Below are 12,665 nucleotides of genomic sequence, written 5' to 3'. Positions count from 1 at the left end.
GTGCAGGACTTTCTGGGGACGTCACCGTCAGGTCCCTCGGATGACATTTGCATTTGGTCATTTCAAATACCTCCTAATGACCCGACAATAACGTTATACCGGGGACATGGGGGACGTTTGTTTATTCACACATGGCAGCGGAGTTGAGAGCGCTCTGGCTACCGCCTGCAGGACGGAGACATCACATCCATGCACGACTTCACGTTACACTCACGTTCACACATCTAGTCTCTAGCAGTAGCTGCATTAGCCTACCGTAGTCTAAGGCAACATATCATACAGTTTATGAAGTTGTGCGTCTATGAGAAAAGTAGAACCATATGTCTACTTTCCCGACAAACACGGGACGTCCCCTGGACCTTATGCCGACATTCACGACGTCCCCGATTGGTCCCGAACATCATGTTCTCTAGCGGACGTTCCGGTGACCTTATTGACGTCCGGAGCAAGTTATCGTTTAGTTATTGCGTGACGTCCGGTGCAGGACTTTCTGGGGACGTCACCTTCAGGTCCCTCGGATGACATTTGCATTTGGTCATTTCAAATACCTTCTAAGGACCCGACAATAACGTTATACCGGGGACATTGGGGGGACGTTTGTTTATTCACACATGTCAGCGGAGTTGAGAGCGCTCTGGCTACCGCCTGCAGGACGGAGACATCACATCCATGCACGACTTCACGTTACACGTCTGGGGATGACTAAAGTATATCTATCTAGTCTGTAAGTCTCTCTAGCAGTAGCTGCATTAGCCTACCGTAGTCTAAGGCAACATGCCATACAGTCTATTTTCTCATAGACGCACAACTTCATAAACTGGGAAAAGGGTTGTTAACGTTAAACTCAAAATGTAGGCCTATGTGCTACATAATTCAGCATGTCTGCATATGCATATGTAGCACAAACATTTTGAGTTTAACGTTAATGTATAACGTCACAAACTAAGGAAGGGATTTTATCAAATTCATGTTAGCTGATGTGATGCTTGGTGTAACGTTAGCAAAGTCGCTGTTCTTAGCTTCTGCGCATTTCTTCAGATAACTGTCATTACGTGATGCATGTAACATGCTCTAAATAGGCAGTGGTTTATTTAACGTAGTCACGTACTTATTATCTGTTTTATTTTCAGAAACACACACACGGCCGAATTGGGACTGAACCGACTTTTGGAGCTGAATACGATGCAATAAAACTAGAGAAATGTTAAAAACAGACCACGTAGCATTTGTTTAGAGTTGTCTAGCAACAGAAGTGACTACTTAATTTGTAAAGCAAAACGATCTAGCTCTACATTGCAGAAGAATTAAGGATACTGCTTCTTCATGACTTGTTTAAATGTCATTGTCATTTATTTGACGCATGCTCGCGTTTAAAAGTGTCAGGCATAGCTGTCCCCGATGTTACAGCAGCTCCTTGTGGAAACAGCAAAGAGTGCACATATCCGATGAGATTTCTAACGAGGAGCAAGCTCTCTGCCTCACCAGAGCCACTGTTTATTAATAAAACAATGATGTAGAATAGAAACATCTGGAATCTATTTATTTCATCTTAAAGTTGGCTACAAAGAGCATTCAGAGAAAACGATAAATGTTTCTTTATCTGCAATGTTCCAGGAAGATAGGCTTACATTAGGCTGTCCCCGTTTGATCACAGGTCCAAGAAAACGAGTGGATATAACGTCAATGCTTTCAAGTGCCCTTGAGCAAGGCACCTAACCCCTCACTGCTCCCCGAGCGCCGCCGTTAAAGCAGGCAGCTCACTGCGCCGGGATTAGTGTGTGCTTCACCTCACTGTGTGTTCACTGTGTGCTGTTTGTGTTTCACTAATTCACCGATTGGGTTAAATGCAGAGACCAAATTTCCCTCACGGGATCAAAAAAGTATACTTATACTTAGTTATGTTTCATGTACTTTATTTCATGTTGAGTTTTGCTTCCCAGCATGCATTGCGATTCATTTAGTATTTTTGGCTATTTATTATTAGTTTTTAATATTTTGAAACAATATGGTTTGAACAATTTATCTTAGGCTAGCCTAGGCCTACTCTGATGATGTTTTGAACAATATGCTACAGGATATGCCCATTAAAACGTCGTATTAGTTTATTAAGAAAATGACACCGTAGATGTGAAAGCAGCACATGCTAGCCCGGTATAAATGTAGGCCTATATATATAAAAGTATAAACTGACTTCAAATATGAGGTGAGTGAAGTTGAATGTGTAGTTGTAGATCAAGTCGTTAATGCGTGTTCATGTTCCTTCTCTCCTAGCAACGCTGAGACATATAGGATGTAATATCCTACCATACTAAAGTGCGCTTCATAATGTTTTTTTATTTTATTTACCATCGCGGAAATATAAACGTCGCGCGCATTACAGGACGTCCTCTCAAAGTCTCGTGGACGTCTTTTAGACCTCCCGAACAGAGGTCCGCGGGACGTAAAGGGAACCCTACACAATGTCGAGAAGGTGACGTTCGCCAGGGGACCTTTAGGGGACGTCGCCAGGACTTTATTTTGTATGGGTTTACGTTCACATTATTTTGCAAGCCACTTAACCTGGCCAACATAGCGTAGGGTTGCCAACCGTTGGTAAAATACGGAATCGTCCCGTAGGCCTATTTGAACAAAAAATATTTGTCCCCTATTGAACTGATAAGGAATGCATTTTGTTCCCTGTTATTGAGAATCAATTTAAAAATCCATGACAGATCAGTATAATATAGTTAGACAACGAAGAATGCACGATTCGTATGAGATGAAGTGAACCTTGCTGCTGTCATTACTATCCCAACAGAGAATGCACTTTTCATTTGAGCCACTGTGAATCACGTATTACGCTGATAGTCTCCTTGCAACACTGCATTTCGGTCATTGATTTTACCTTCCCAAAAGATATACGCATGCCAGAATGAATCCACCTGCTGCCTGCAGCATACCTCCAAAACTCCAAAGCTCCTGTCAGATTATGTTCCGAGGACACCACTTGCCTATTGTGTATCAACAACAAAAATGTGATTAGGTAATCACTGCATTTCTTCCCTAACAATTTGACAACAGCTATTTCTGGAGTAGACTACTCAACTAGCCCGCTTGCTTGCGAGACTCAGGTGGCTGCGCTGTGTGCACCCGCGTCTTTAGTTGGGTTTTGGGTTGACAGGTTTTATGACAAAAAACGTGGAAATTAAGAGTAGCCTTCGTGATTGTGTAGCCTATGTGTAGGGTGTATTTCATACACAATCTGGCAACCTAGGAAATATCAGACTAACAGAAAAAATGAATGGACCTGTGATTTTAAACTGAAGTTTGATGGTCATGGAAATTACGGAGTTTTTCGAAAGAAATAACAGAACGAGCGGGCGCTGGGAAATGACCTTGAGATACCGGAGAAACTAGGGAAAACCGGGAGCTTTGGCAGGTAGCCTATGGGCGTGGCACATACAACTTTTATGATGTAATGGTTATAAGACCATAGACTGTATACAGTCTATGTATAAGACACACCATTCGCGTCCATGCAGTATTAGTCGCCTACACAACATCTTTGAATGAACATGGTGAGTGAGCGTGTTATGTAACCTGTTTGAACACTCTGAAACAGAAGTATTCCAAAACAGTTTAAGGGAATTATTTTCCACATTGGCATGTTTTTGTGTATTAAATATTTTTCTTTCCCAGTGGTTCGTTGTGCTGATGATCGTCTTTGCCAGTGCCCAGTCCAGAGCGCAGAACTCCACGACTTATCTGCACATCGACCAGTCCACTGGACAGACTCTTACATGTTCGAGATGTGAGCCCGGTTATCGACTTCTTGACCATTGTACTGCCACCCAGCCTACAAAGTGTATGCAGTGCCAAAACGGTCTTTATACTGAGTGTTGGAACTACGTCCCCGACTGCCTTATATGCGACACTTGCTACGAAAACCAAGTAATCTCACAGCCGTGTTCGCCTTCTCAAAACACCAAGTGCGCTTGTAAAGAGGGTTACTTTTGGAATACTTACTACTGCAAAAGACACAAAATGTGTCCTTCTGGACACGGTGTTAAGACGAAAGGTAGGCCCTAATGTGACCAGTAAAAGTTACGCACTTAGTTGCGCACTTAACGCACGGTTGTGATTTGGCGGATCTGTTCAATGTAATCCTCATCCTGACCTGATGCCTTTTTTTTTTATTTGTCTCTGATTTCTCCAGGCACATCATATGAAGATACTGAATGTGTCCTTTGTCCAAGTGGATCTTACGCAGTTGGAAAACTAGGGCATGCTACTTGTGAAGTACACACCAAGTGTGAATTAAAGGGATGTAAAACCGTACTGAAGGGGACGATTTGGCATGATAATATCTGCGTTTGTTGTGATTCCATCCATGAAGGTATAGACACTATTTTTTCCACACTAAATCATTTTGATTACATTTCAGACAGGTGTAATGTCTCTTGATGTTATTATGATTAGTTTAAGCAATTTCAGAAGTTAGCACAGCATCGTTGCATTCTCATTTTCTTTTGTGTGTGTGTGTGTGTGTGTGTGTGTGTGTTTAGATGGGGTTGAATACCTTCGTAGCATCCTTCCTGATTTCTTCATCCATAACAACTTGATTAAAAATAAACGACTAGCAAGGATGTTCCAAAAATCAAACAAGAGATTCCGCATAAAGAGGAACAGAAGACCTGAAATGAGTGACCCTCTTGTGCACATCACGGCTTGGGTCAGCAAAGCTAGTGTGCAGGATCTTAGAAAATTGCCAGAGATGCTTGAAAAAGTGAATATTTACCATGCAGCTGAAAAACTTGACCGTAAAATGACAAGACTAGATAAAGAAGTGAAAACATGCATTGGGTCAAAAACGAACACAATAGACATGCATTGACCTGAACACGAGGCCTTTTTACATGTATGCAAGTTGTGTTGTGTTAAAGAAGCATAGCAAAATCAGGGAGAGTAATGGTTTTATACTGTGTGTATTTATTCTATTTTTATATCATTCATAGAAACTGGAACTTAATCATATGAATGATTTCTTGTGTAAAATATGTTAGCAAATTAACTTTAATCACAACACATTAATAAAGCACTGAGGCCTACCCATGATTTTTTGCCTACCCATGATTTTTTGCCTATGCCCACAATTATGTTTTCATAGAGACACCTGTGGACACAGTGACAAGGATTTCAATAGCCTACAATCAGCCTTCGATCAAATTGTTAATACTTATCAATCACAAAAGCCCTTTAATATGAAGAAACATCTGATTCCCTTTCTAATGTCAGTCAATTAAAGCCAACCAATCACAATGTGTGTTACAGCTGCTATTGCTGTCATCTGTATTGAAACCTATAATGATTGATAACATGTTTTAGGCTTACGTGTAGGCCCTAATTAATGCCTACATGTAGCTCAGCCATTCAAACGTACCATACCTTGATGTCCATACCTAAGTGGGGTTTATTAGAAACAGTTGACCTAGGTCAGGATGGAATTTATTTCTGCAAGAAAAAGACAAGACTATCTGACTGTTGAAATGTGTGTCATATGTTACACTCTCTATACAATGAAAAATAACAAGTAGGCCTAGGTCTAGAATACAACAAGAGTCCACATAAGGCTACTTATCAGATTATGTCAGTCAATAGCCTAGGTCAGTGGTTCCCAAAGTTGGTTGCACAACCCATAGCCAAGGGGTCTGCAATATTAATCTACAGATGACGAACCATTTTCACCAAGAAACACCACTTCATCAAACAAGCCTACTGCAAAAAGTTTACACACCTACCAGAAAACACAGGATACTGAACCTGGCCACAACTTCAAAAATACAAATGGCACGTGCTTAACTGATTACAAGGAAGTCCTCAGATATTGTTCTCCCCCCAAAAAGTTTGAGACACAGTGGCCTAGGCCAAACTACCACTCCAAGCTATACAAGCACACTCTGGTACCAGTACATGTGATGTCAGTCTCACTATACTTTAATTTCCCCTAGGGGATCAATAAAGTATCTATCTATCTATCTATCTATCTATCATAACAGTGCCAAAGGGTGATTTGAGGAAAGAGGATAGATGCAGAATAATTAAGACCATAATTAATAAGTAAACAACATTGGTTAGTGTTCTATCAAAGGGGTTCCCAAACTTTTCCATGGCAAGGCCCCCCCCAAATATCACTATAGGTTCTGGCCAAGACCCCCCTATTGCACAATGTCTTATTACATTCATACCAAACCTTTCATGAATGTGGAAGACAGAATGATAACAACTTGTCAAAATAAAAGTCCAACATCGTATTTATGTAACCTGGATACCATTAATTTAATCTCTCCAGCCTTTGTAAATATTTCATGAATATCTTATGAAGTCTACATCGAATGTCACTTTACTATACAAGTTGTGAAGTATTCTTAATCACTGAGTTTAACACTGGGAGGTAAACTAGCCTACATTCAGCTGACACGTATTTGTGTATCCTGGAATGGTTGGACATTCCCAGTAGCAAAAGATAAGAAATCATCTGCAAAGGTTATGTCGTGGTCTTTATTGACATATATCCTTTAGTTTATATATCTTTTATGTAGTATCTTTATTCTGTGTAATATCATTGTTTTGTGAAACTGAAGTCTGTAGTATGTTCAGTGTGGGAAAGGAAGACTGGTTTAAGTGAAAGAGCAGGCCTGGCAGAAAATGGCATAGACAAGGTTTGGTGCCAGGAAATGTAAGCAAAACCTAAAGAATGGCAAAACCTAAAGAATGTATGAATAACAGGATGAGAGGGCAAAGGTGAAGTACCATATATTACTTGGTCAGTTATCTGTAAACATAGAGTGACTTGTCTGGGATGACTTGAAGGGGTATAAAGGCTGGACAACAGCCAGAGGATGTTAGCTCACTTTGCTCACTGCTCACTTTCTTACTTTGCTTTCACTTACTTACTTGCTTCACTAATGCTCCGGAGTGCATTAAAGCCATCATCTGCAGTATACATCCACAGTGTGCGGACTTCTTTTGATGTTGTATTATTTAATGTGGATTTGACACCACAGTTACATCATAAAACAAATACATTTTTCTGAAACAAAAATTATTTGCTTGACCATGTTCTCTCTTTTTGGCACTGGAGTAGCCCGTTGACTCAGATGTGACATGATCAGGTAAGAGGTTTGGACCAAAAACGGCAATGCTGCTTTGCGACTTTGGACTTTTATTTTGACAAGTTGTCGTCGTTCTGTCTTCCACATTCATGAAATGTTTGGTATGAATGTTGAGTCATGTCTCATGAAACAGTCATGAATGCTTTATGTGCAGTTTATGACAGCTGCTATGAATGTGTTATGAACTCACCCGTCAAGTAAAGTGTTACCCAAATTGCTGTAGTTAGGGGAGTAAGTGAGTACAAGACACTGAATATGTACATTTCACAGTTTTACTGTATATGCTCTTTGCAATTCTACAGCATTGTGACAGAATTTGATAACTAGTTCACCAATTTTGTATGTAATGACTCAAGCAATGAGGACTATTCGTTTTATTGGGAACGACTATTCAGCATTCATAAGTATAGTTCAATTTAACTGACATGACAAAGCAACTCATACATGTTCAAAAGCATTTGCAATTTGTTCAGAGGAAGGACAAATTGCTACTATGATGTGCACAAATAACTAAATGTTGTGGAGGTTGAACTAATAGTTATGATTTTCATTCTGATCTGAGAAAAGCACCAAAGCGACTGAGAAAAACTGTAAACCCACTGGCAATATTAAAGCCAATAAAAATAAACAAAAATAAATTAGACTCATCCTCTATCCGTTTAGCCACAAGCACTTTGCGATTTCATACTGTGAATGAAAATTGCAATCAGGGCTCTCTGCTTGATGGAAGCTGTCTCCACTGTTATTCCCAGTCATAGCCCCCCCATATGAAAACACTCCCGCACAACAAGACCAGTCAAGTCCATTTGCCTCAATGTACTCCTCCAAAACTTGAAAAATATCTCTCCCTTTGGCTCTACTTTCAAAAAGGTATCCATTTTTGCAGATAGCCAGCTTGCCCAATAGCACTCGCAGATGTCATGGACTTTACCAGGACTACACTGACAGTTTACGTGATGATGAAGGTGTTTGAAACCAGGTACCAGGTTTATAATGGTATTTCATTACACTCATAATGACTATTATATGATGGTATATTTGTATGTTTTTTTATTATTATTTATTTTCCCTTCCAGCTTGCTGCTGCCCCCCGGGCTCCTCCTCGTGGCCCCACTTTGAAAACTACTAGTTTATTATCCTAACCAAATCAAGCTCTTCAATGAATGAAACACATAGGCCTAAACCCTCATCTCAACCTGCTGTTTCTGTTCATGTCAATTTTAATCCAATTTGACCACAGTTTCATGTTTGCCATGTTGCCTACCCAATATTTCTACCAGCCCACCTTAATATACTAGGCTAGAACTGGCACTTGCACAGCATACTAACAGTACTTTGAAAAAAGGCCAACTACTGTCAGAAGAACTGTTACAGAAAATATGTAATTAGTTGTAAAAGGTGTAATTAGTTAAAATTCAGCAATTGCTTTGCATGCAGAAAGGGCATACTGTATGGCAAAAGAATGTTCTGCTTCTGGTTCCTCCCTCGCTTTTTTTGTTGCTATAAATGGAATGAAAGCATCCTCTTGTTCAAGTGTGCTTTAGCGAAAGGAAAATGTTGCGGTTTTACATGTAGAACTCCATCCTGTAATATGTAGGAGGAAGTCTAGAGGTACACACCAAGTTTTGTGTTCCCTTTCCCTTCAAATAAACAAATAAAAGTAGGAAGTGATCAAAGTGCAAAGTACATTTAACGCGACCTTATGTAAATGCTACTCACAGGTAAACACACTTACACACACATTATGCACATGGTACCTAAAGACAGATTCATTTGGATTGAATTTATTCTTTCTTAAAGATGAATCTTATTAAAGATGTATAATCAAATGGCTTTAGCAGATATCGCCTGCTAAAGATTAAGTCTGTATGTCTGTCCATTTTTATATAATATATTATGATAATGGTGTGTTAACACGCATAGTTATTTTCATATGGATATTTCCATAAACCTTAATATAGAAACCAAATATTTTTTTAGACAACCTACCTTCCATGTTGAGGAGCATTATACTATTTTAATTATATGTGTGCAAGCTCTTTATACCACAGATTTATTGTGGTTTAAAATTGTGCATGAAAAATGGGATTCTTATATGTTTTATGGAGAAATGTGAGATGAAGTGGCTTGTGAAAGTGCCTTCTCAGTACGGCACTGAACTTAAATCACCTGCCATTTCTGCTAATAATTCTTGTACACCAACATGCATAGTCTTTCTATGATTGCCTATGCTGTCCTGATTAAACTACTGTTGACTTGTACAGACTTTCTCCTCACAAGATGGCAGCGACCTGAAGAGCAAGACTGACACACTGACTTCAACAGTATTTTTAGGGCCTGAGCACCGGAGGTGCAAAGCACTATTGTTTCTGTAAGGATTAAAGTTGTAATTTGTCTTAACCTGCCACACTTTGTCTTTTTTGAGGTGGTTCCCATGGGCGAAAACTTAGAACAGTTGTCAGATAAAGCACAAAGGTTTAGCCCCGGGTGTGGCTTAGGCTCTCCATAGCGCCCCCTTATGTCACTTAGCCTCGTGGTTGGCATGTAGTTTCACCTGCACACACCAAATTTGGTAGGTGTGTGTAACTCCTCAACAACTCTCATTTGTACATTTTATTAGCCACACCCAACAGGAAGTGGGGTAATTGGGATTTTGTGCATTTGGAACATTATGTTTTATGCACTACTCCAGATAATTGATCCGATTAATGTCAAAATTGGTATACATGATGCAAAGATGTTGCTAATTCTATATTGCAAAGCTTTTATTGATATGTTGTAATATGCAGAAATGGGAAAACAATGAATTTTAATACCTCTCCATATCAATGGGAAACGAGTCCCTTTCCATCCTTTGACATGGCTTAAATTTCACAGGTTAAAAGAAAAATATTGATTTTAATGAAGTAATGATGATATTCACATGCCTACAATGCTTATTTGACACACCACCTGGCAGTAGAAACAATGGATATACTGATGTCACATGATCAATTTGGTTCATCTGATTCATGTAAAATGTGGTATACATATTAAGATGTTGCTCATGTTATATTGCGAAGATATTTTTGATATGTTGTAATATGCTGAAATGGTGAACAGATTCATTTAAAGGCCAATTTGATGGTAAACGAACTTGTAATAGGGGAATCGTTCACCTAGCACAGCCATAGAGCATACCCGTAGTGGGTCGCTACCGAGAGAACTAGCAATGCAACTTCAAGAATTACTGACCCGGAGACATTTCGCGAGAATCTCGAGAGAAACATGAAGCATCACCTTGCCAGTAGATATAGCAACAAAAATATCTAACTAAGTGTTATAATCTTATATTAAGACATTTTAAAAAATCTAGTTAGCATTGTTTTTAGTATTAAGATACTCTGAGCTTTCTCATAAATTAGTTTGAATAAAATTAAATTAAGACATAAAACAAGTAAACTTATCTGTCCATGGTGTAAGTCAATTTATCTTAATGAATAATACCTCACCACATTAACAGTAAATGTTAATAATAAATTCGCCATGCATTGCTTGACATGGCTGAAATTTCACAGGTTATTGAAAACTATGTAGTGTAAACTATGAAAACTATTCAGTACCATAATGATTCACATGCCCACAATGCATGTCTGGCATGGGCCACTATCTGGCAACAGATAGAATGGATGTTTCACTGGTCTTACTCTACCATTCCCAGATGTTTCAACAGATTCGTTTCACGTTTGGTGTATGAACTCAGTGTCCTGATTTTATATAATGGAGGGGGGGGTATGCCCCACACACACGTAGCAGATACGTAAAAATCAATGGCTCCCATGGGCAAAAACTAGTGAATTTGGCACACACATCATTCCTCACAGTGTCTGGTCCATGGACTATATAGAGCCCCCTTATGTCATTGAATCTTGTGCTCAGCATACAGTTTCACCCACACACATCAATGTTGGCATGTGGACCTCTCTAAGATGAACATGAGGGTGCATGCATCAGATTTGTTTCAGGTTTGGTGTACATGTCATGAACTCACAAGTGTGCTGATTTTAATGTGTGTGTGTGTGTGTGTGTGTGTAGGGGGGGGGGGGGGGGTAACATAACTTGTTTTTAATGAACTTGTTTTTAACATAACTTGTCAACGGTTGCACTGCAGATCACAAAATGTTTGTCATTTATGGGTTATTTGGAGGTGCGCATCATTCCAACATATTTGTAGCGCCACTTAGTGAATACCATCAGTGTGAAATGTCATGCACATAGTAAGTGAATAAGTGCTTCCTTTGTTAATATGTCATGCCCCCCACCCCCCTGGCAGGTAGGCTGAAATCAATGGTTCCTATGGGGGGGAAAACTCCTTTGATAGTTTTATGCATGTGTGTGTACATTTGTATGGTTTTCAGTGGTACAGAAAACACATGTGTACATATACAGTTGTGCTCAAAAAAATAGCAGTGCCTTTAGAAAAATGAGTAAATGTCAAAATTCTTCAAACAAATTATACTTTCATGAACACAGATGCATTGGGGACACAGTACATTCTATTCCAAAGCAAAACAATTGGGCAAAGTCATCAAAACTTAAATAATAATAATGATATTTCATAGAAAGTCAGAAATGTCATGTTCAAAGAAATAGCAGCGTTGCCATCTTTCCTTGGAAACTCAAAAATGTACTGTACAAACTAAGAAATTCTTGATAAGTGAACTTGGCTGAGTATCCTAAACTAATATTTTGTTGCAAAACCACGGTTTCTGATAACTGCTTCACATCTGTGGTGCATGGAGTCAACCAACTTCTGGCATCGTTCAACAGGTATTGCAGCCCAGGTTAATTGTACTGTATTCCACAATTCCTCTTTGTTTCTTGGTTTTGCCTCATGCACTGCACTTTTTATGTCAGCCCACAAGTTTTCTATGGGATTAAGGTCCGGGGATTGTGCTGGCCACTCCATCAGTTGAATCCTGTTCATATGGAACCATGCTTTTGCTCGCTTGCTGGTGTGTTGAGTCATTATCTTGTTGAAAGGTCCACCTCAAAGGCATTTCCTCTTCAGCATGACCTCTTCCAGTATGTCAGACGCCCTGCAAACACCGAATTCAAGCCACAGTACTCAGTGAAGACAATTAAGCATGGTGGTGCAAGCATCATGATATGGGGATGTTTCTCCTACTACGGTGTTGGTCCTATTTACCGTATACAAGGAATCATTTCTGACTTTCTATGAAATATCATTATTATTATTTAAGTTTTGATGACTTTGCCCAATTGTTTTGCTTTGGAATAGAATGTACTGTGTCCCCAATGCATCTGTGTTCATGAAAGTACAATTTGTTTGAAGAATTTTGACATTTACTCATTTTTCTAAAGGCACTGCTGTTTTTTTGAGCACAACTGTACATGGATACAGGAAGAGGTTTTAATTTGAATACCTATCACAGCTGACATGCACGAGCACAGAGTAGAGGACAGAGTAAAGGACATTATCCCTCACAGTCTCTACTCAGGGACAGAAATTTG

At 39.4% G+C, this 12,665-nt stretch overlaps 1 protein-coding gene across 1 annotated transcript; it reads left to right on the top strand.

Moving 5' to 3' along the window:
• The first annotated feature begins 3,452 nt into the window (after nucleotides 1-3,452).
• On the top strand, nucleotides 3,453-5,094 carry LOC121695863 (tumor necrosis factor receptor superfamily member 11B-like). The gene is made up of 4 exons (XM_042077027.1): nucleotides 3,453-3,557; nucleotides 3,679-4,057; nucleotides 4,196-4,375; nucleotides 4,545-5,094. The coding sequence occupies exons 1-4, from the start codon at nucleotides 3,549-3,551 to the stop codon at nucleotides 4,871-4,873; spliced, it is 897 nt and encodes a 298-aa protein (XP_041932961.1). The 5' UTR covers nucleotides 3,453-3,548; the 3' UTR covers nucleotides 4,874-5,094.
• Nucleotides 5,095-12,665: the final 7,571 nt, after the last annotated feature.

This window comes from Alosa sapidissima, chromosome 21 (assembly GCF_018492685.1).
Source record: "Alosa sapidissima isolate fAloSap1 chromosome 21, fAloSap1.pri, whole genome shotgun sequence".
NCBI lineage: Eukaryota > Metazoa > Chordata > Actinopteri > Clupeiformes > Clupeidae > Alosa > Alosa sapidissima.
Note: the sequence above shows the minus strand (reverse complement) of the source record. Positions and strands in the feature narration are given on the sequence as shown.